General features: G+C 22.8%; 3 protein-coding genes across 6 annotated transcripts; all 3 read left to right on the forward strand.

Annotated features, from left to right (window-relative positions):
* The first annotated feature begins 31 nt into the window (after positions 1-31).
* Positions 32-4524, forward strand: LOC114122530 (histone deacetylase 8-like). Of its 2 annotated transcripts, none has more exons than XM_027985211.2 (9): positions 32-380; positions 1481-1664; positions 2235-2376; positions 2443-2549; positions 2644-2836; positions 2917-3089; positions 3356-3456; positions 3948-4043; positions 4134-4524. In XM_027985211.2, exons 1-9 carry the CDS (start codon positions 303-305, stop codon positions 4140-4142), a joined length of 1083 nt encoding a protein of 360 aa, XP_027841012.1. In that variant the 5' UTR covers positions 32-302; the 3' UTR covers positions 4143-4524. The 2 variants fall into 2 exon arrangements, with proteins under 2 accessions (XP_027841012.1, XP_027841011.1); XM_027985210.2 differs by having other exon boundaries at positions 33-380; positions 3948-4053; positions 4134-4487.
* A 2851-nt stretch (positions 4525-7375) lies between these two features.
* LOC114122541 (receptor expression-enhancing protein 1-like) lies at positions 7376-11891 on the forward strand. Of its 3 annotated transcripts, none has more exons than XM_050206879.1 (7): positions 7376-7729; positions 7796-8024; positions 8122-8194; positions 9591-9670; positions 9741-9861; positions 9927-10037; positions 10744-11891. In XM_050206879.1, the coding sequence occupies exons 2-7, from the start codon at positions 7993-7995 to the stop codon at positions 11011-11013; spliced, it is 687 nt and encodes a 228-aa protein (XP_050062836.1). In that variant the 5' UTR covers positions 7376-7729; positions 7796-7992; the 3' UTR covers positions 11014-11891. The 3 variants fall into 3 exon arrangements, with proteins under 3 accessions (XP_050062836.1, XP_050062837.1, XP_050062835.1); XM_050206880.1 differs by having other exon boundaries at positions 7916-8024; XM_050206878.1 differs by having other exon boundaries at positions 7376-7537; positions 7641-8024.
* Positions 11892-13539: 1648 nt separating this feature from the next.
* On the forward strand, positions 13540-22547 carry LOC114122536 (carnitine O-palmitoyltransferase 2, mitochondrial). The gene is made up of 12 exons (XM_027985218.2): positions 13540-13843; positions 15103-15152; positions 17289-17693; positions 18161-18302; positions 19155-19311; positions 19407-19677; positions 19758-19960; positions 20674-20843; positions 20953-21066; positions 21147-21258; positions 21327-21519; positions 21830-22547. Exons 1-12 carry the CDS (start codon positions 13796-13798, stop codon positions 21954-21956), a joined length of 1992 nt encoding a protein of 663 aa, XP_027841019.2. The 5' UTR covers positions 13540-13795; the 3' UTR covers positions 21957-22547.
* Positions 22548-23822: the final 1275 nt, after the last annotated feature.

Genomic DNA, 23822 nt, shown 5'->3' on the forward strand with positions numbered 1-23822 from the left:
ATAGATATTGATATTTGATTACTCGTTTGAAGTTTTATCATAATTTTTTGTAACGATTATTATACTACATATTTTTTTAAATGATAATAATTTAGTAGGTTGTTGGATTCTAGCTGGTAGTTGATTATTGAATGAGAGTTTCGTTTCTTAAATCACAAATGTACATTGTACTCAGTACTCAATTAGTTCCGTTTTATTTTTATTTTTGCCGTTCTTAGAATGTTCGAATTTCAACAATTTAAATGTTGCTCTTTCACTATTATCCAATAACTATAGTTAGTAATATTTAAAAATTATTAGTCATGGATCACAGTGTGTGTTATGTTTCTGACCCACAATTAATCAAAGAATGCTGCAAAATTCCAAATATATCAAAAAGAGTAAGACCTCACCTAGTAAAACTATAAACAATTATTTTAATTAAAATTTTATACCATTTTACAGTGTTGTTTGTATAAAATTAAATGCTTAAAGTTTTGATTATGTAGTATATTTGCTTATCAAAATTAGGTACTTTATTATTTTTGTAGCTCTTAATCATAATGTGAATATTGGATCAACATTTTTAAAAGTACATTTTCTTATGAGCAGAGTTTGGCTGTACCTATACATAATGTTATGTATTTAAAATAAAAAATAAATTAAAACTTTATTAAGGCTATTGTTAAATAGTTAATTATAATATTAATCGAATATCTTGAAAATATTTAAATTTTTCAAATAGGTATCTACTGTATCACTCATTTTAGCTCTATTTTGGTCTTGTATCATTTTTATAGATATAAATAGTCTTTCTACTGGTGACAATAAATATAATGTGTTCTTCATTGCCAATACATTAATGACAAATTGTATAACAGTTTTAAAAAAAAATATATTTTGATTTTATAATTTATGAACCTATTTTATTAATTCTATTTCATTTTAAGATTATATAATATTTTTTAATGTGTTGGTGATAAATTGTTTAAATAAATATTATGATTTAAAGTTTCTAAACATAAATTAAGATAATAATATGATTTTACAATGATGATTATTTTTAAAGCTGTAAAATAAAAAAATGTCTAAATTTGAGTATTTAATATAAATTAATATACCTAAACCAATTTTTATTATATCTTTAAATATGTTTAGAATTTGAAAGTTTACTCTGTAGCTTGTTTATTTAGTTTACATAATTTGTTATGAATTACCTATATACATTTCTGAGTTTTAACTTTATACTAAACTGAGTTTATACTAAATTTAATTTTTAATTTTTTTTGTTAATTATTAAAATATTCATATTGTGCTGATATTATGCCCAAATATTAAATAACTTTAATTACATTTGTAAAGTCAAAAATATGAATTCATCTATGATCTATTTACTATATTTCATTTTATTTCATTGCAATATAATATATTCATCCAAATTATGTATTCTTAGCTAATATATGCTACAAATTAATTAAAACTTTTTTTTTTCAAATTTCAGGCTTATTTAGTTGATACCCTTATTAAGGCATATCATCTTTCTGATCATATGGATGTATTTAAAGTGAATCCTTCGACATATGAAGATCTTATAGGATTCCATTCTAGTGCATATATTGACTTCTTACAGAAATTAAGTGATAACAACAGTTCTATCTTGGATACCGAAGATGAATATGGAATAGGTTATTATTATTATTGAATTATGCTGGAAAAACAATAAAAATGACTGATATTATAGGTTATATACTGAATTTTACTAATATGTGATTGCAGATTATTTTGATCGCTTGATACTATACTTTTACAAATTAATGACATGCATAATAATTAATAGTTAATTTTATGAAATAAAATATAAATATTTGTTTTTATATCAGTTATATTAGTCATGTTATTAGATCTTAATTATAACCCTGACTCCTTGACCACATAACTTTACATGTATCAAGTGTTCTTACCTGATTACAAGAGCTATTCCTATTCAGTTCAAGGTCCAACTTTTTAATAAACCATCCAATAATCAGAACCTTATGTTCTTTAAATTATAATAATGTTGATTTTTGGCTTTCATACTAAACATTTTTTTTTATTTTGGCTTTCTTATTACATTAACTTTTGTCATAATTTACTATTATAACTATTTATGCATATGTTATTATTTCAATTGTTGATACCTGTGTTAAAAGCTGTTTGGTGTTAATTTATAAAACAAAAAAAAGCTAATAATAATTAATGTATATATTTTTTTTTAGGTTATGATTGTCCAGCAGTAAAAGATATTTGGCAATTTATTACATATATCTCAGGTGCTTCATTAACTGCTGCAAAAGCATTAACAACTATGCAATATAGATTTTCTATCAATTGGTGTGGGGGTTGGCATCATGCATTAAGGTTTAAAATTAATATTAATCATTTATTAATTAAATAATTTATTTTGTGTTTTTCTATTTTCAATAGAGATTCAGCTCAAGGATTTTGTTATGTAAATGATATAGTTTTGGCCATTGATTTGTTAAGAAAAACATTTGGGAAGGTGCTATATATTGATATAGATGTTCATCATGGTAATATTTTTTGTATTAATTTTTACTTCATGAATTTATCTCTTTTTGTTCGTGAATAAATTTCTATGTTAATAAAGATTTCTTATTTATTTAGGAAATGGCGTTGAGGATGCATATATGGCTACAGATAAAGTTTTAACACTTTCATTTCATCAATATGAACCGGGTTTTTACCCTACCAGTGGATCATTGGATGATATTGGAATAGATAAAGGAAAATATTATACTGTAAATGTACCATTTAAAGAAGGAATAAATGATGATAAATACATAACTATGTTTCAAACGTAATTATGAATCACTAACATCTTAATATATTATAACATTTTTATTAAAAATAAATCATAAATATATTTTTTTTATTTAGAATTAGTAATATGGTGAATAGTTCCTATAATCCAAAATGTGTTGTTTTGCAATGTGGAGCGGATAGTTTAGTTGGAGATCCAATTGGTGGATTTAACTTGACACCAAAAACATTAGCTGAATGTGTGAAGAGCGTAATGAAATGGGAAAAGCCTACATTATTTCTTGGCGGAGGTAACAAATGTTTAAAAAGTTTGTCAAGAAGACTATACATAATATGAATAATAAAAACATAAATTAGCTATTCCATTTTTCCAGTTAAATTTAAACTATCTTTCAGTTTTCACTATTTATTATTCAACTTCAAATTTGTGGAAATAATATTTTTTTAATACATAATATTCCAAAAATGTTGAATACTACAATTTTAAATATTTATAGTAAATTTATATTTTTATTATTAACAATACTTTTTTATTAAAATGTTAACTTTGTTTAAGGCGGATATAATGAAGCAAACGTTGCACGTTGTTGGACATATTTAACTGCAATTATTACTGGACAAGACGATTCATTATCTAATGATATTCCAGATAATGAGGTAAATATAAATATAATATATAATATCATAATACAGCGGTTCTCAAACTGTGCTCCATAGGGCTCCGCAAAACTAATCTAGGGGCTCCGCAGGCACATCTGAATTAAGTACCTACATACTACATATATTATTATTTGTTAAATTGTTACAAGTTACATTTATATTGTATAACGTTTATATATTAGCAATTTATTGATCCATATTTTGTTATAAGTTGTAAAATTGGTATTTCAAGTTTTTAGGGCTCCATAAATTTTTTTTAACATCTCAAGGGCTCCGCGTAAAAAAAAGTTTGAAAACCGCTGCCATAATAGGTACAAAATAGATTGAAAAATCAAAATATCGTTAATTAGTTTTTATTTATGTTAACAAGCTTTTAGTTTTTACTAATGTTATAATATGATTTATTACAAAAATATCTTGTAATAAGAATTAAATACAAGTATATTAAAAATTTATTTTATTTAAAAAAAAAATGGATTCTGTTTCAGTATTTTTCTGCTTATGGCCCAGACTTTACTTTGGATATCAACCCAGGAAATCGAAAAGATTTTAATTCATTTAATAATTTAAATTATATTTTCACTGTAATTGCAAGTAATAATTTTTTTTTTTTTTGTAATTTTGTAGAAATATTCATAATTTATTTATTTATTTTTTTTTATTTTTTTTTTAAGGAAACATGAAAATAGTGAAAGAATTAGTACGCAAGCAGGAACAATAAGCAATTTAACCAATAAAACTGTATATTATTTCTTAAAAAAAAAAAATTGTATCATATAATATTTTTAGTAATAAAATTTTTATAGTTATAAACATAAATGTTTATATACTGTTTATTACTGGCACATACATTTAAACAAAAACTATATGATTTTAAATTTTACTTTGCATAGAAATATAAAGATTTTATATCAATAACTTGGCCCTTAAAACGTAATTAAGTATTTATATGTATAGTAGTAGAATAATCCAACATTTTGTCTGGTACAACTTCACTCTATTCACCTAAACTTTTAGTAACTTATAGAATATTTATTTGATTTTTGATTTTTATGTATCAAAATATTCAGAAAAATTGCAAAATAAGTATAGATTTCTAAAGTTTTACTTCAAATCACTTAAATAGGTATTGTAAAAAAATATAAAAATTACTAATCATTTTAGATATTTCTAAATATAAAACTTTTGTATTTAACATTTTTTTCTATAATGAATATGACTTTATGTATGTAATAAAATGACTTATATAATTTTTTAATCATTCTGTATAATTTAAATACATAGAAAAAAAACAATTTAACAGAATGATGAACTCATCTTATTATTTAAAAATATTTATTAATTATACAAACCTAAAAACATTTATATATACTATAGTACCACATGTTTCTTACAAAACACATACTTTGACTAAAAATGAATATTTTAAAATATTTTGTAATTATGATTGTTATAAAAAATATTATTTAATGAAATGATGATTAAAAAGCTTAAAACATAATTTTTAAATATAATAGTTTCAACATAATTTCAATAGAAATTTCTAGCTGATTTTAATAATTTAATTGCATTTTAGTATGAGAAATTGTAATTATAGTTTCCTGTTGTATTCTTCACTACATGATTCTTAAAATATTTAAAATGTTGATTATGAATTATTAATTTTTGATAAAAAATTCAGTACTTGTATACTAGTATAAGGTCTATGGGTAAAATATCTTTAATTTATGTTGTTTTATCACAATTGTAGTCAGTAATTGCTTTAAATGTGAATTAAACATTCCTGTTAAATTAATTTAAAGCTATGACCTGAGGCGTATTTAGGATTTTGCTGCTCTGGTTACACATATTTTTTTTTTACAACTGTTTAAATCAGTTTAAAAATAAAATCTCCCAGTTACATTTACTGCCCCCCAAACAAGTATAATTATTTTATACAAATTCTTTGTTAATATTATTGTAATTATTTTGTAATAACAGTGATTGTTTCATAATTCAAAAATTTGATTGGAATACAAATATTTACCTATTTATGTTCATTGGTTGAACTATATTTAATAATGTTTAAAATGTCGTTGAGTGAAACTTTAACAAATTTTAACATAACAGTTTACCAAATAAATTACAATCTATTTATTGAACTTAAAAATATATTTTATAAATATTTATACATAAAATACCACCGAGTATTTATGTATAAAAAAAAAGAAAAATATGGCGAATAAAAAAATATAATTCATGGCTTTTTGTAAAATATAGATAAATCAGTACACATAATATTATACTCAAATTTTTCTAGTTGAAAAATACAGGAATTACATTTTTTTAATAAATAACATTCAGATTGACAAACAGATTTATTTGAGGATAAAACATGTTTTGATATATCTGAAAATGTATTCATAAAGAAAAATTAATATTAATCAAAATTTAAAATAGTTTTTGATATTTTGGAGATGAATTTAGTTGTGATAATTTTAATAAACTTGTTTAGTAAATAATATATTGATTTCTATTAGACAATATCCATCACTAGGGATACAACTTGTAGTTTTTATCTATTACTCAAAAAACACATAGAAAACAAACAAAATTATACTTAAAAATATGGATTTAGATGAAGGAGAAGCTATTACTGAATTACTGTTAAATGTTAATTAAGAGTAATAATTATAACATGACTATTAATTATATACATAAAATCATAATTAAAAATATATTGGTATGTATTAGATAATGGGTAGTAATTTAATTAAACATCAAAGTATAATATTTTAATATAAAATAATGAACAAATAGATGAAACATATTACATATTATATTAATTAAATATTATATATTTTAATCAAAACTAGTATATTAAACAGAATTTGCAAATAAAAAGAACTTAATAACGTAGAGCAATTTAAATCTTAAGTCTCTAATTTATTAAGAGATCAAACTATATAAATCAGTATTAAATTTGTAATTAAAAGTATACTATTAAATTTTCTTGTGCTAATTTTTCAAATTTTCCACATTTCTATTAAGTTATAAAAAATTGTATTTTATATTTTAGTTGCAATCTTAATTATAATACTGTTCCATTAATATACTGCTTAATATCTACATATTTAACATTGGTACGATGTATTATATTAACAAAAATGATCTCACAAGTTTTTGATGAATTTTTGAAATTTGAAAACTTTGGAGCTTATCTAAAAGAAGTAAACATTCTACAGCCAGTATTGAACTTATAATTTTATTCTGTAGTAAATAATGGTACAAGACAATTTTGTAAAAAAACACTTGATTGATTCTACAGGTTAGGAAATGACATTAGAGCCAGCAACATTATTCCTTTATTGTAAGATATCTACATATTATGTAGTAGGTGACATAAGCAACTAATAATAACTCACTTACATCGATACTTAAAGTAATTAAATTTACAGCTCAATAAATTGTAGGCTTAAATTATATGGTTATTTGTATAAATTCATTAAATACCTATCTGAGCGATTGAAATTAAAGTATTTGGTACTAAAGTTGTGAACTAACTGCGTAAGTCATAAAAAAAAATAAAAAAAATATTAGTTTTATAAAATAAACTTAATACTTATTTGAGTTTTTAAGAAAATACAGAACAAATGATTTATCATATTATTCGGTTAGTTATCACCATGGTAACTGTTGTTAAACATCTTGAGTTAGTGTATTATACTTTGATTTAGTAATTACTTAAAATAAATTAAAAAGTAAACAAGAGTAGGCTCTTTTTATTATAATATTATAGTCAATTATTGTTTATTTTATTTACAAATTACAATACACCATTAATTCAATAACATTTAACCAATCGGATTTTCTGAAAACTGGTGAATAATCGACACTACAATATTCGAAAACAATTTTAACTTCACAATCCGTAAGAGTGAAAAAATTGAGTTGACTTCGTGTTATAGTTGTTACAGTTTGTTATTCAGTTTTTATCTAACAGTTCTAAAGACTAAATTCTTATCTATCATATGATATTAATCGACGATAAGAAAATATTACTGTTAAACGAGAAAACACGAAACCAGAAGACCTTACTGTGAGTCGTGTTTAAGGTCTATGACCAAAACAATAGCAGCCTGTGATAGCTAATCATAGCCAATAAGAATATTATATTTTTTTTCCTCTTCGAGACAAATTAGATATGCCAGTGGACCGTGTTCGTTCATTATGTTTTGAAATCTGTTGCCTTATATAGTAGTAGAAATGTATAGAATGAAGAAATTATTAGGTATGTAGTATTGAGCATTAAATATGTAACAATTTGATTTCTTGATCGTTAACTATAATATATTAGGTAATAATAAAAAAAGAATTGTTTCGATGTAAAAAAAAAAAAAAACCGAATATGAATAACTCGTAAAATTAGGCAGGTCCATTTTAAACAGAAAATAGACAATGTTCTTTTCCCAAATAGTCAACAAATAATCACCAAACGGTTAATTAATCCATGTATAGATCTTCATTTTAAATCATTCAATCGATTTGTGCAGTATGATTCCTGGAGCTGTGTGCAAAGCATTAACGTAAGTCAATGTTATAACAATTAATTTTTATTAGTATATTTTTTTTTGTATACATAAATAATGTATATCATGTAAATATTGTTATTGTTATTTATAGACTTTTATTTGGTGTAATGTATCCAGCATACGCATCATATAAGACTGTGAAAAACAAAAATGTGAAAAATTATGTAAGTTTATATTTAATATACACATAACTTATAAGTAGGTTAATTTGAACAGGCTTAAGGCCTAAACCTATTTTTTCCCCATTTTTATTATTTAAACGAATAAAAACTAATTTACAGTACTTATATTATAAACACTATAACTAACTGTTTAAATAGGTTTTATGATTTACTAAGTGTTCACCTAAGCATGCTTACTGCTTACCTACATTCTATTTTATTTAAATATTAAATATTTCTAAGCATACCTATTGATAGAATAAGGTCTATATTTTCAAGTATAAATTTCTTTTGTTTAAATGTGAATCATTCTTTATTATTGATAAATAAATAAACTGTTAAAAAGATGAATTTTTTGAAAATTTTAACATAATATATAAAATAAAATTCAAATAAATGTTTTGTATGTTATTTAATTTTGTTATTTTATATAGTAATAATAATAATCCATCTTAAGAAGTTAAAAAGGATAGGGAGTATTTTTTTGGGTTTATTTTATAAATATAAAACCATTATAAAAGACTACCTGTTATCTACATAATGTATACTCAAGAATAACTCGTTCAAATTTAAATTAGGATATGTCAAATGTGCTTTCAAAATATAATCAGATTAAAAGTAAAAAGTGTAGTTTTCTTTGAAAAATATGTTTACATTGCCGTATAATTTTCCTTAAATTAAATAACAATTTTCCAAGTAATTAAAAAGATGGTGCTTTTATGTATTCAAAAATCAAATTTTAAATAAATGCAATATTAAAGTGATAAAGGATGGGATAGATTTGTAATACAAATTAAATTTTATCATTAATTAATATATTTGATGAACAATTGTTAATGTAATAAAGTGATACTGTGTAAGTTTTGGATGGTCTAATGTTTGGAAATGTCTAGCCCCTCTTAGATTTCAATGAATTTGATTCTTGTAAAATATGAGTGATAGTACTTTATAATCATTAGCTACTGGAATTTCATGATTTTATTAACATTGTACAATTTAATTTGATTGAGATATCCTAATATTACATTCTTTAATAAATCAGTATGCAAGTTGTATACAAGTGTACAAGTTTTCATTACAAAAAAAATTAAAAACCATTGCTATGATATATTTTATTATTTTAAGTCATCTTCATAAGATTTTACAAGAGAATTATAATTTGATTCATAAAAAAAAATGTATATTCCTATTCAAATTACTTTAATTATTTTGAAAGATTATTGATGTCTTACTTTAAAGTTTTATAAAAGCATTTGTAATACTCAAATCTTTATTCCTTTTTAATAATTTGAAGTAACTTAAAATGAAAAAAAAAATAATTGCTATTGTAATATGTTTGTAGTATTTATTATTTTAGAACTGTTTAAAGTAATATATAAATACATCTATTTGCTTACAGGTTAAATGGATGATGTATTGGATAGTTTTTGCAGCATTCATTTGTATTGAAAGTTTAACTGATATTTTCCTTGAATTTTGGTAACACATTTACACTATCACTAGTTGGATTAAAACTAAAAAAATTAATTCTTAAATTATGTGATTATAGGTTTCCATTTTATTATGATATTAAATTGCTTGTGTTATTATGGATTTCATGTCCATTTACTAAAGGTTCTACAATTTTATATAAACAACTAGTGCATCCAACTTTGTTGAAAAAAGAAACGGTATAAAGAATAATTAACATTATAAAACATATTTATTATATATAATTGTTATTTATTGTTTATAGGATATTGATGAATTTTTGGTCAATGTTAAATCACGTACTTACAATGCTCTAGCTTCAACCGCCAAACAAACATTTCAAATGACAGCTGCAATTGTAGCCCAGCACACAGTAGTAAATATTCAATATACATATTATTAATATATATATTTCAAGCTACAGCTTCTTTCATCAATGAATAGCCAAATAAATATCATCAAACAGGAAATTTATTGACCAAAGTAGAAATTGATTTTAAAAAAATGTGTGTGTCAGAGTTTGTATCTGACAGCTCAATATTGATGTTTTAACATCTTTTATGCCTTATTTTGGTCGGTTCAGATTTTCGGGATTAATAATTTTTTTCAACAATTTTTTAACATTCAGTTTTCACAGATTTACTCTAGCACAAGTTTTCTGTTAAATTTCGCACAGCTATAAATACTTGGGTAACTGAGTAGAACGATTCCGCAACTTCCATTACACTATTTCATGACTTTGAATTTATACCAATTCACTCTTGACCCATTTTTTTATACACATTCTTTTTTTTTTTTGGGGGGGGGGCTGGTCCTAAAGATGTCAATACATCAAAAGATACATAAATGTCTCATAATTTTATTTTGCCTATTTTTCAATTTTTAATACTATTTGAAGCTTAGTTTTAGCTTTTATAATCTTATTTTTTCTTACTATTTAAATAAGTTCATTATTTGTACGGAATGAACTTGCAGGTATTACGTACATTTTAGTTGTATACAAAAGTAAAGTCTTTGGTTCCATTAAATTATAAAAAAATCATCTATACATTTAATAATATTATATTTACTTTTTTCTTAAGGTTGGACGTATGCCAATGATTCTTCAACAAATGGTTAAATTAGATGATGAATGTTTACCTCAACAGCCAGCAGCTATCGTAAGAAAAGTGAAAAAAAAGAAACCTACTACCTTTATTATAGAAGATTCTGTATCAGATTCATCCTCTGATTCATTGCCAATAACATCTACTATTGTTGTTGAAGAAGTGCCTATTCAAAGACCTAAACGTAGTAAAGTGCAATATCAACAAAAATCTAGTAATATCAATAAATACAAAACAGTATTTTAAAATAACCATACTATGTTCCATCACTAAAATATCTTGTCATTTCTCACTATACCTAATGAAACTTAATTATATATCAAAAATACATCATAATCCATGACGACATTGCACTGTTTTTTTTTTCATTTTCACTTTCACAAGTTTTAAGTTTGTAATCACTATAGTTTTTCATTTTTTTTTTTTTAAATTATTAGTTTAGTTTAACACATTTACATTTTTAATGTTGAATAAGATAATGTTTTGATATAGTGGAAACCTATCCTTTTATAATTTACTATATTCTTGTTAATTATAAATTTACTAATCTAGTTATACAGTATAATATTTGACATATTAAATAATTAATAATATAGAAAGACAAATATGAAAGACTAACAAATGAAAAGGGTATATAATCAATAATCATTTTATATTGCTCACACTACAGTTGTTTCCTTATATAACGGTGCTACTTATAAGTTAATTTATGATTAAAAATAGTCTTTTAGTATTTTAGGTAATTTTATCTCATTTATGAATATTGAAAAATATTTAACTAATTAAATTGTTTTTCCAAAGTATTATTTGAAATCTCCTTTATACCTAGTATTATTTTGAAAATGTGAAAACTATTGTTTAAGAATACATTTTATAAAAATTATTTTTATTTTTGACAGTATTATCTTAATAAAATATGTATTTTTTTTTTTGTTCTAGTCACAAACACAATCACAAAATAAATATTATATATAATTTATATTAAGACTTTAATATTATCATTTATATGAGATATTTAGTAATGTTAGACAAAATCAAGCGTTATTGTTATTGTTATTGATTTGTATATTTTATTAATATATTCATATTTATTATGGTGACAAAATATATTAAATATAACTTTATTTTTTTTTTTACCTATTTCCAATTCTATATTTGAATAAATAATATGAAATTGAAAACAAAATTCATCTTGTAAAATAATGAGAATTTAAAAATGATTTTTATAATAAGTTATTTAAATAAAATATAATTAAAAAAAATGTTAAAAAGAAAGTGGTTTAAATAGTTAAATAAACTTTTAGCATTCTGTTAGTTATTATTATTATACTATTCCATATTTTTAGAATTACATTTTTTATTATTTGTAATCACTTGGATTATTTGAATAGAGAAATAATAATATATTAGTATATTTCTCTAGGGAATAGTTAAAGATAGAGAGCCTCTATCTTTTATAAATTATAATAGAGGCTCTCTAGCTAAAGACATAATTTGCAATATGCAAGAGATTGAAATTTTATTTCATCAATGTATTTATTTATTTATACATCATATTATATTTTACAATTTAGTTATTAAAAAAAAAAAAAATATTTTTAATAAACTTCTTTCTAATACAAATAAAAACATGTTGATAAGGTTTTAGATAATTTTGATGACAAAGTTATGATTTTCAGTTCTACTAAGCTAATTTAAGTAGATTATTAAATATTAAATATCTGAAATTATCTTCTGAATTTTTAATTTGAAAGATGTTATTAATCTTCTAGCATTATGTAGTAACTAATTGTCATTAAAATTAAAGAAAAATCAATCAATTTATTAATAACATTTTGTAATTTTAAATGGTTATTTAAAAATCTAGAAGTACTTATTTCAATTTTCAACAATAGGTAGCTCTGATCAAAATTGAATATTAATATTTAATCATTTTACATTTCATTACACATTTTTAAATGACAAAAGTACAGCACCTTTTATATGTTTGTTAATTGAGTTTAATGGATTTTTGAACGAGCGAACTACTAAAACTATTAATACTTATAGTTCTTGCTCAAAACACCTAAAGCAAGTGTAGTTCAGTAAAAAAACAGTTCATCATTATTTTTCTCTAAGATTAATCCATAACCACGGTGATATTATTGTGATAAAAGTCATTAATTATCATTGTGGTGTAATTATATATATATATATATTATGTATAATATTATATTATTATGAAATTAATTTAATGTAACTTTGTAATATCAAACGTATATTTTTTTAAATTATTCCTTTATTAGACTATACTATCCAATACAATTATTTTGAAATTATTAATTATATAAGTAGGTAGGTCCTATAAAAAGTTTTGTGTTAGTTTCCTACATCGTTAAAAAATAAAAATTATTGGAAGATGTGAGTACGGATTAATATATTGATTAGTGAAGGTGAGTATAGTAAGAGTAACTAATTAGTGTACATAATTATAACCCAAAGGCATAATATTAAATTATGGAGGAGATAACACAGATGAAAAATAAATCAAGTTTCAAAGAAAAATATAATATGTTTTGTATTATTGTGATAGTTTCATTCGATGTGTTTGGTGTTTAGTATAAATTAATTGTGCGACGTCAAGCCAATAAATTTTTTTTTAGCAAATTTAATAATATAAAAAAAATACAATATGTAAGTTTATCGAGTTTATCATCATAAACACCAACGGCACCAACTATTCAGTTGTTATCAAATAAAAAAAATAACATATCAACAATTTTTTTTTTATTGATAACAAAACAATACAAATAGTGGTGACTGTCATAATATCTAGTAATTATAATTTATTCATTATTCAACTATCTACATTATACATAACAAGTATTCCATACTATTCTGTCATAATGTTTATTGCAGACGTATTACAAGATCTCAACTCAAAAACCTTCTCAAAACTCAATTGAATTAACTCCAGACTTTGTGTTTGATTGTGAATACATTATAACATTAACAGTTTGTTTGTCCACGGACAATATAATTAAAGAAAATGCTTTCGAAATACAAGCCACGGATCAACTCCCATTTAGTTGAAAAAGTGAGTGTCTTTGTGTCTATTCAATCATCAAGATAGTTCTTAGAAAAATGAAAATATAACTATTAAATACATGTTTGTATACATTCTTACGATCCATGGACAATTTGATTTAATGAAATCATGATAAAGTGAATGAATGAAATGATAAATTACCTATATCTTAAAAAAATAGCTATTGAATACTTACAATATTAATATATTATTTATCAATAGATATTGCATGGTTTTTACAATAATATATAACATTTTATATCTTAGTGCTGAATAATGTTTATAAATAATAGTTTATACAATATAATAATATATTTTTTTTAATCATGCATGCTATGTACCTACCTATGTACAAAAAACTATCACTACACACAACAAATTTGATAAAAAAATTGATATTAGTTAGTTAATAATTTTAAGCTTTACACATCTAGAAATTAAAGTTATTTTTAAAAACCCTAAAAAGTAGGTAATTCAAAATAAAATTTGAAAATGTTTCAGCAATTTATCTATATATTTGTAATTACTTATCTAATCTAATGTGAAAATGAATACTTGTATTAGAGTGATATATTTTAGATTTGGATACTAAAAATTAAAATATTGTCAGTTTAGCATTAAAAATAAATAAAAATGTATTACCTATGTAGAAAAAAAGAGTTTTTTAATCTAAATATGATGCACAGAGTAAGTTTGATCTATAGAGCTTAAAATTTGTAAGAGTTAGCTAACCTAACTAGAAATCCTTTTTATACTTAAATATGAGGAGTTTAAAACTTGAAACTTGAATTAATGTTAATGGCTATAATTTATTTATAAAAGTGCTATAATTGTCCATATTATTTTTTAATTTTTATACATTTTTTCTTGGAAAAAAATATTTTGATGTTTGCAATCATATGAGAGATATATTGCAACTGTATTGTCAGATATTTGATATCTTAGAAATTTTTTTAAAAAAATCTAATTTATCCTCTTTTACATAAATTTTATCATGTTATTTTTTTGTTATGGTTTAATCCCTAAGGTATCATAAAGACATATCATAATCAATTTTTATTTATATATTTTATAGCTTTCAAAGTTTACTGATCAGTATCTAACAATGTCACAATTGTTTTATATAAGAATACATAAAAAACTTTGTAATTTATACAATTTAAATAAGTTTTATAGTTAAAGGGCATCAAAATATTCTATAAGGCAATACTTAAATACCTAATTATATACTTTTGTGTTTGTATTACTTTAAAATTTTGTTTTTATAGGTAAAATTTCAAAATGCAGATTCAGCTATCAAAATGTTGACACAAATAAGGTAAATAGACCAAATTTAATAGATCATTATATTTATTTAAAATTTTACAAAATAACACTATACTTATATTATAAATGTATAACTACTATCATGGACGGATCCAGGGGGGTGGCACTGGGGGCAAGTGCCACCCCCCTTGGAAAAAATAATATTGGTGGGGGGAGCTATATCAAATATTATATCATTTTTCCTATAAAGTGCTCCGACCGTAAATACATGATGGAGCCACCCTTGACTACTATAATCATCATAATTTTTTAAGTAACGTATACATATTTCTATAATATTACGTTCAGAATTTATCTAAATTTTAAATTAATAATATAAAAATAAGTTATGAAAAACTAGTACATACTTTATGGACTGAAAAACATTATGTATTATTAATTCTCAAAAAACAAATAACAAGGTACTTAGGTTATTATAATTTTGAACTAATGTATTTACAATATTTATGTATAACTATCTTAATAATAAATTTAGATGTTCAACATAATTAATGTGTTAATTAATAATTTATTTGTAACCTTATGGAAATAATTCTTAGTTTAAATCTTTATGTTATGTGTATAAAATGTGATTGCGGTTTTTATAATAATTAATCATTCTGAATTTTAGATTCTGAACAAAATGATGAATGTATTGATTTTACAATAATGATGTATTTTTTTTTGTGTGTGTACATCATAACTTGTCGAAAAAACGCTTCAATTTCAAATTTTGGGGCTGGTTTTCGATGGCAAAGTGAATATTCTTGGTGCATTATAGAGGTCAAATGTAAACATTTCCCAATAGTTTTTAAAAATATCGATTTTTTATAAAGTTGTTACTCAAAAACTAATCACTGTAAATACTTGAAATTTTCACCAAATATTTATATTAGTGTTATCTATATACAGTTAAATTTTCAAAATATTTTGGATTTTTTAAAATTATTTATAGACAACTGAAATTTTCGATTTTTCTAAGTATTTTTTTTTTTTAAGTATTGATAATTTTGGCTATCAAAAAATACTTAAAAATTTTATACAAGGTTCCTTACGAGTTGTTCTTATTGTAGTTAAAAAAAAATCAAAAATCGTTAGTCAAAATTTTTTTTGATAAACGTTTAGAGTTAACATTTTTACGAAATATGTCAAAATCGCGAAAATTTGCAAATAATTTTGTAGATGAAAATTCATAACATTTTTTGTATTTATATCCAAGGTTAAAAAATTCAACACTAAGTTTTTTCTTCAAATAGTTATAGAGAAAACTTGAAGCGTCATTATAGGAAAAATATACTGTGCTTTTGAATTTTAAATTTTTATGAAATTGCCTAACTATAACGATTTATCCTTAAACAATTTTCAATATTTGTTGTTATTCAAAAAGTATAAGTCGTAGATACTTGAAAATTCACTAGTTATTTAGATTGGCATTTTTTTTTCATAATTAATTTTCAAAGTATTTCGGTTTATTTAATGCTATTTATGAGCATTTGAAATATTCGTTTTTGTTTAGTTTTTTTTTTAAAAAATATCGATAACATTGTTTTTGGCTGAGTCAAAATATATGAAAATTTAATTCAAAGTTCCTCATAAGTTATTCTTATAGTGATTCAAAAATTATAAGAATACATAGGCATACATTTTTTTTATTAGCATTTGAAAGTTTGAAGTTCAAATATTGACTAAAATTCTTCAAAATCATGAATATTTGCAAATTATTTTATAGATATAATTCATAAAATTGTTGTATAAGTAGCTAAGAGTTGAACATTTAGTATAACATTTTTCATAAGTTTGGCTTACATTAATTATAAAAGAACTTAAATTTTGGTGTATTCAGACCATTAAAACATAAACACCTTTTTCTCCAACCACCAAAAATTATATCCTAAGCTGACAAATTATCTCCGTTCAGAATTGTTTTTTGTATACAAAGATACTATCATTAGATTCAAATCTAATACATTCTTTATGATGACCTACTATACAGTACTACTCACTTGATCACTCTTTTTTTAAAATAAGTTTCATAAAAAATTATATCAAACAGTTTCTAAATTAATCAAACTAATTATTAATACAAATATATTTAATTGAGAATAAATTTAGGCAATTTTATTGTATGATGTACTTATTTATTTTTCAGACATAAATCTGATGATTATCAATATATTCAGAACAGTATTATACCTACAATGCATTTTCAACGATCTTTACCTAGACTTCCAGTTCCAGAATTAAAATTAACTTGTGAACGTTACCTAAAAGCACTACAACCTTTACTTTCAAAAAATGATTATTTGAGAACCAAAGATGTTGTGGAAAACTTTGAACAAAATGATGGACAACTATTACAAGATTTGTTAAAAAAAAAAAATGATTTAAACAAAAATACCAGTTATATTACTAAGGATTGGTTTGATATGTATTTGACAGAAAGAACCTCATTACCAATTAATTATAATCCATTATTGGTGTTTAGACAATTGGATAATGCATATAATAATAACCAATTACTAAGATCTACTAATTTGTTGATATCATCACTAAGGTGAGCATTAATATTATATATTTTGTTTTAAATGGATAAATAATTAAAATATACTGTTTTTTAAAATTAAAATCTTAATAATGGGAATTTGTTATATAAATTATAGTTACACTCAGTATTACATATATTAACTTATAATTATACTATACTATATCATGTTCAAATTCTTTAACTTTTATTGAACTAAAATTGTTAGATACTAGAAAATTATCAACATTTTTAAGTATAATATAGTTATAAATAATAATTAATTGCCTGAAAGAGATAAGTTTACACTTTTTATTTAATAGGTATAATTTATATAATTCAATATATTGAATCATTCAATTATTGACTATTTTTATTAAAAAAATAAATCAATATAAAAAACCTTTACCTATGTATGCTTTTATTAAATTTAACATCAATTTATTGAAATTCTCATTCTCATTGATATTTATTTATTTTTTTTTTCATTTAAAATTTAGATTTTACAAATCACTTAAAGCAAATATATTAGAGCCAGAAATTTTTCATATTAATCCAAAGAAGAGCGATACCATCCAATTTAGAAAACTAATGAAATATCTTCCAGAGTCAATTAGTTGGTATGGAGCTTACATGTATAATGTAAGTATAGTAATGATTCAATACCAAATGTTTTTAAAGAGTTTAGTATTGAGATTTTTAAGTTTATGCATGATTAATAGTGTGTGTTACTGCTTTACAAAAGAAAATTAAGTGGGCATTTCCACTTATCCATGCTCAAATCATATTTTATATTTACGTAAATAATTATAAATTTATAATATAATTGTATAAAATAAATAATTATACAAAAGTTTCAATCTTTGTCAATTGTAAAACTAACCTAGTTATCTAAAAAAAAACGTTAAAACAGAATTCTAATTTACTAAAAGTTTACTTAAAATTAGTTTTCTTATATTTTTATTTAAACTTTTTGAGTTAAATTTCATAAAAAAAATTGAAGGTTCCATATTTAAAAGAAAAATAGAAAAGTAAGTTTTCAAGCGGACTTCCTGAAAATTTCAAGGGTTTCAGAAGTTTTATTGAGGTATTATGATAGTTAATATAATCGACTTAAAATAGGCATATTCTAGTATCTAGTAGACATAGCAGGAATAGATTAAAAAATAATATTTAATAATAATAATTATGCCTTTTGGGTTGAATTATAATTTAAAGACAACAAAATTAATTTAATAATGGTTTTTAATAACAATTTTTGGAATTATTTAGATGTTTTTAGTTTTAATTTTGTTACTATAGAATTGTCTATAGAGAATACCACTAGAATTCAGAACATTTAAATGTTATGTTAATGAAGTTTACTACAAGAGATTCATAATAAATATATATCTTATTATGTGTAGTACATATTCTATTTATTATGTTGAACAATATAATAATAATACCTATTTAATTTTAATATTATATATAATTATTTTAAACATATTTCAGGCGTATCCGTTAGATATGTCTCAGTATAATTCTTTGTTTAATAATACTCGAATTCCAATGGCTAATCAAGATGTTTTACATAATAATACATCTAGTAAACATATTGTAGTTATGAGGCGAGGACACTTTTATAAATTTGATGTTCTGGATAATCAAGGTACTAATACAAAAATATATTATTAATTATTTAATTTATTGTGTGATTAATAATTGTTAATTAATAAATATATTTTATTTTATTTGTACTCAAAGGTAATATATTAAACCCTCAGTTATTATTATCCAAAATGCAATATATTTTGAATGATGACATTGCCCCATCTAATCATCCAATCGGTATTTTAACAACCACTGAACGTAACAATTGGGCAGATTTAAGGAATTATCTTATTAAGTTAGGGAATGAAGAATCCTTGCGTATAATAGACGACAGTCTTATGATGATTGCTCTTGATGATGAAAGACCGCGTCCTGATCCAAAAGCTTGTGTTGAGCAATATTTACATTCTGATGGAATTAACAGGTTGCAAAAATAAACAATTTAATAATTATTTATAATCAAAAGTTCACTTTTATGTTTCTATTGAGAATATTTATGTACAGGTGGTTTGACAAGTCATTTACATTAATAGTATGTGCTGATGGAACATCAGGATTAAATTTTGAGCATTCATGGGGTGATGGAGTTGCTGTGTTGAGATATTTTCAAGATATTTCTAAGGATACTACAGATTTTCCAAGATGTCATCCAGAAAATTTAAATCAAGTATTGTTATTAGCAGATGAGTTAGATGTGAAAAAATTGGGTAATTTGTACACTTAATAACTATTTTCATAAAATTAGTAATTATTGTTAACATGAATACACTCCATATAAATACATTAATTTTCATTAAATAATCAGTTATTTTTAAAAAAAGCATTGGGTATCAGGTTTTAGACTCAATAAACTATTATCATAGGTAGTATATAAAAACACCATGTTAATTAAATTAATCATGTTATGAATGTTGTCGAATAAAAAGTAGTTGTGTTGTACAGACATATATTTCTATGTTTTGTTATTATGTACTTACTTTTATCTAGAAGTAATGTGTCATGGTTTTAAATCTGGTAATTATTCTAAAGCCAGAATACTTAAACAATAAATAAACATTTAATGAATCAATAGCGATTAAAAATTAAAAACATGATTTAGTGGCTCATGATTAATTCATTAAATTTTAAATTAAAAAAATTAAACATGGCATTATAATATTATCTTTAGCGTGTGCTAAAACACTTTTGTTGGTGCTTGAATATAAGGTCTGTTATGTATACATCTTCAAAGCACCTAATCTTTCTATGACAAATAAACAATATTTCTTATCCATCATAGAGATTATCTGAATATTTCTTAAATGTTATTTTAAAATGATAAGTTATTGAGGAATATTTTCCTTTTATATTAATTAATTTATTAGATTGGTAAATATATCATTATATAATCCATAACCTCTGATTAATTTTGTATTTTTAGAATTCAATTTGGATGAAAAAATTAAATGTGATATAATAAAAGTCAAGAATGAATTCAAATGTAAATATGACTCTTTGGATGTTAATTACTTTGAGTTCTTTGATGTTGGTAGAAAAACGTGTAAAAACTTTGGAATAAGCGCAGACTCTTTGATGCAATTATGTTTCCAGGTAATAACAATACAATTGAATTCAGATAATTTAATATATGTATATAAAAAAATATTTAAAATCAACTATACATGTAGTATATAAATAAATAAATTTAAATATTTTTTAGCTGGGTCATTATAAACTACATAAAAAACATGTTGGTACTTATGAATCATGTAGTACAGCAGCATTCAAACAAGGTCGAACAGAAACTGTAAGACCGTGTACTATGAAGACTGCTGTGAGTATAATTAGTAAAATTCTTATTCAAATTAAAAAGGAGTATTTACTGAATGAATTTACTTTTAAAATATATTTCAGGATTTTTGCTATGCTGTTACTAGTAAAAACAAACCTTCTAACAGTGACTTAGTGAATATGATAAAACAATGTTCAGTCGAACACAGCAAACTTGTAAAGGAAGCTGCAATGGGTAATATTATAATGATAATAAAAAAAAGTTTTTTATTGTTTAAATATTATATATCTTTTTGTTATTAGGACAAGGGTTTGATCGTCATTTATTTGCTTTACGATTATTAGCTAAAGAAAAAAACTTAAAGATTCCAAGCTTGTTCACTGATCCTGCTTATAGTCAGATTAATCATAATATTTTATCTACTTCTAGTTTAACTTCAGATCATGTATGGTTAGGAGGATTTGGACCTGTCGTTAAAGATGGTTTTGGTATTGGGTAAGCATATCAATAAATCATAATTTTTTCTTGGTGAATTTGTTTTAATAAAATTAAAACATTGGAATATCTTGTGTTTTAAAAATGATTTGAAATTAACAATAGTTACAAGGCTATTAATATTAAAAATAAACATTAAATAAATTGATAAAAAATGAAAACTACCAAATTGTAAAATACTACATTTTGTATGTAATCCATTGCGCTTTGTGTATTTGTTGAAATTGCAATAAGATCAATAAAAAACTAGATATCACCATCATCAGTTAAAAAAAAAAAAAATTAGCTATAAAAATGTCTTTAATTTCAGATACACAATTCGTGAAGACTACTCAGGTGCTATTATTACTAACTACAAAGAACATTCTGATGGAGATACATTCAGAGATGCTGTAACTCAGAGCTTTAATCAGATACTTGATATTTTAAAAAAGTAGTTTATTAGTTTATTATATAGGTTGACATTTCTTAGTTTGTATTTTATGTTTTTATTTTTTATTGCATAATATGGATTATTTTTTTTATTAAATAGTAATCATATTTTTATATTATAAGCTAATTTAAAGTATCTACATAAATTTCTTCTTGAATAAACCTAGAAAAACTTTACATTACTATAACCATTGCATTCTTTAACATATGCTAAGGAAAATGTAGCTTACTATAACAATAATTGAAACACTGCCATATAAAATTTAAAGACATAAACATTGATATTTAATATTTTTCAGTGCAAACTAAAAAATATCAATTGTTATAACATTTTATTGGATATTAAGAAATATATAAGTATTAAATTGTTGTATGAATATATTGGATTCCATGTTATTATTTTGTTTTATATAGCCAATTATTATGTAAAAATTGTTAATTTATATTTGATGTTTATTTATTTACAATCAATGTTTTGCTTTTTTAAGTTATATATTTATGTATGTGTGTTAAAATAATAATGATTAATTAAATTTCAATTGAAAAATTATAGACAAAAATAATGTTAAATGATTAAATTAATTTTATTTCTTCAATATATGCTATTTTTATTTGTATTAAGAACCTGATCGCTACTGGAATGTTTTGGTTTTATAATGGATCTCTGATTATCCGGACTAATTAATGTCATGGGTGGTCTGGACATTTATTGTATTTGTATATAAACAACATAATATACATTGCAGGGGTGGCCAAACTTTTTTTGGTCACCATCTACTAAAAATATACTTCACTTTTGAGGATCGACTTCCATGGAAATTTTTTATATTATTGAATATGTTGAATATAATTTAATATTGTATAAAAGTAGCATCATATTGTGCAATAACAACAACATAGTAAGTTGTTATTACAATCTGTTAAATCACATCACATATGGCGTGATATTATATTAGCAAATAAGAGAGCTTGTAAAGTGGTGTAAGCCATGGGTCAATTGATCATTAGTATATACCTAAGGCTGTTTATTTATGTACCGTGGGGTGGCATTTTAGTATTGTCTAGGTGTACGACATGTATGTCTCTTAAGAATAGAACTTACATTGTTAGAAGACAATTTACTTTTCATACTTAGTTATGTGTTTTAGTTATAGTGAAATATTACGTAGGTATTCTTATTATAACTAATTGTGTTGTATATTTAATCTTTTGTCGATCCATTTTATAATCCACGTTCAACAGAAAAACTATAATTATTAAGAAACATATGGGCGCGTGGCCCTAAAAATAAAATCTAACATGATTTATTGTTTGACCGCCCCTGATACATTGTATAAAAAAAAATGTGTAAAAATGAAAGAATAATCTTCAAAAATGTAGTCATCAAGCAAACCTTTATACAATAAACTAGATATTAAGAATCATTGTTTTGATTGATGTTCTCAGTTCTTTGAGAAATTTAATTTATTTAAAAAAAAAATGTACCTAATGCATTTTTAATTAACATATTTCTCGAGTTGTCATTAAAAACAAAATAAATGAAATCTATTCAGCTGCAATAACTATGTGATATTATACTACAATAAATTGATATTACAGTATAATATTGGTGTACTGAAGTACTAAATAAATAATATCATATAAAATGTCAGTACCATCAATCCTAGAATGTAAAAACAGATATAGGCTAAGTGGAAGTAGAGGAATTAGAAAATTTAAAAATTACAAAGGTACATATTATATAATATGAAACAATATTATTTTATATTCAATACATATTTAATGAATTTATATCAGGCTGTGTATGCATTTAAAATCATAACAATATTTTGTCATTATGAGGTATTTTAGAATAATTTTATTTTTCATTA

Source organism: Aphis gossypii, chromosome X (assembly GCF_020184175.1).
Source record: "Aphis gossypii isolate Hap1 chromosome X, ASM2018417v2, whole genome shotgun sequence".
Taxonomy (NCBI): domain Eukaryota; kingdom Metazoa; phylum Arthropoda; class Insecta; order Hemiptera; family Aphididae; genus Aphis; species Aphis gossypii.

Bases quoted from the DNA above. Each gene is read 5' to 3' on its own strand.
- LOC114122530 (XM_027985210.2), top strand. From the start codon at position 303: ATGGATCACAGTGTGTGTTATGTTTCTGACCCACAATTAATCAAAGAA. The intron at 381-1,480 runs GTAAGACCTCAC...TTCAAATTTCAG, and splicing joins TTCCAAATATATCAAAAAGA to GCTTATTTAGTTGATACCCT. The intron at 2,550-2,643 runs GTAATATTTTTT...TTATTTATTTAG, and splicing joins TGATATAGATGTTCATCATG to GAAATGGCGTTGAGGATGCA.
- LOC114122541 (XM_050206879.1), top strand. From the start codon at position 7,993: ATGATTCCTGGAGCTGTGTGCAAAGCATTAAC. The intron at 8,195-9,590 runs GTAAGTTTATAT...ATTTGCTTACAG, and splicing joins ACAAAAATGTGAAAAATTAT to GTTAAATGGATGATGTATTG. The intron at 9,671-9,740 runs GTAACACATTTA...ATGTGATTATAG, and splicing joins GATATTTTCCTTGAATTTTG to GTTTCCATTTTATTATGATA.
- LOC114122536 (XM_027985218.2), top strand. From the start codon at position 13,796: ATGCTTTCGAAATACAAGCCACGGATCAACTCCCATTTAGTTGAAAAA. The intron at 15,153-17,288 runs GTAAATAGACCA...TTTATTTTTCAG, and splicing joins AAAATGTTGACACAAATAAG to ACATAAATCTGATGATTATC. The intron at 20,844-20,952 runs GTAATAACAATA...AATATTTTTTAG, and splicing joins TGATGCAATTATGTTTCCAG to CTGGGTCATTATAAACTACA.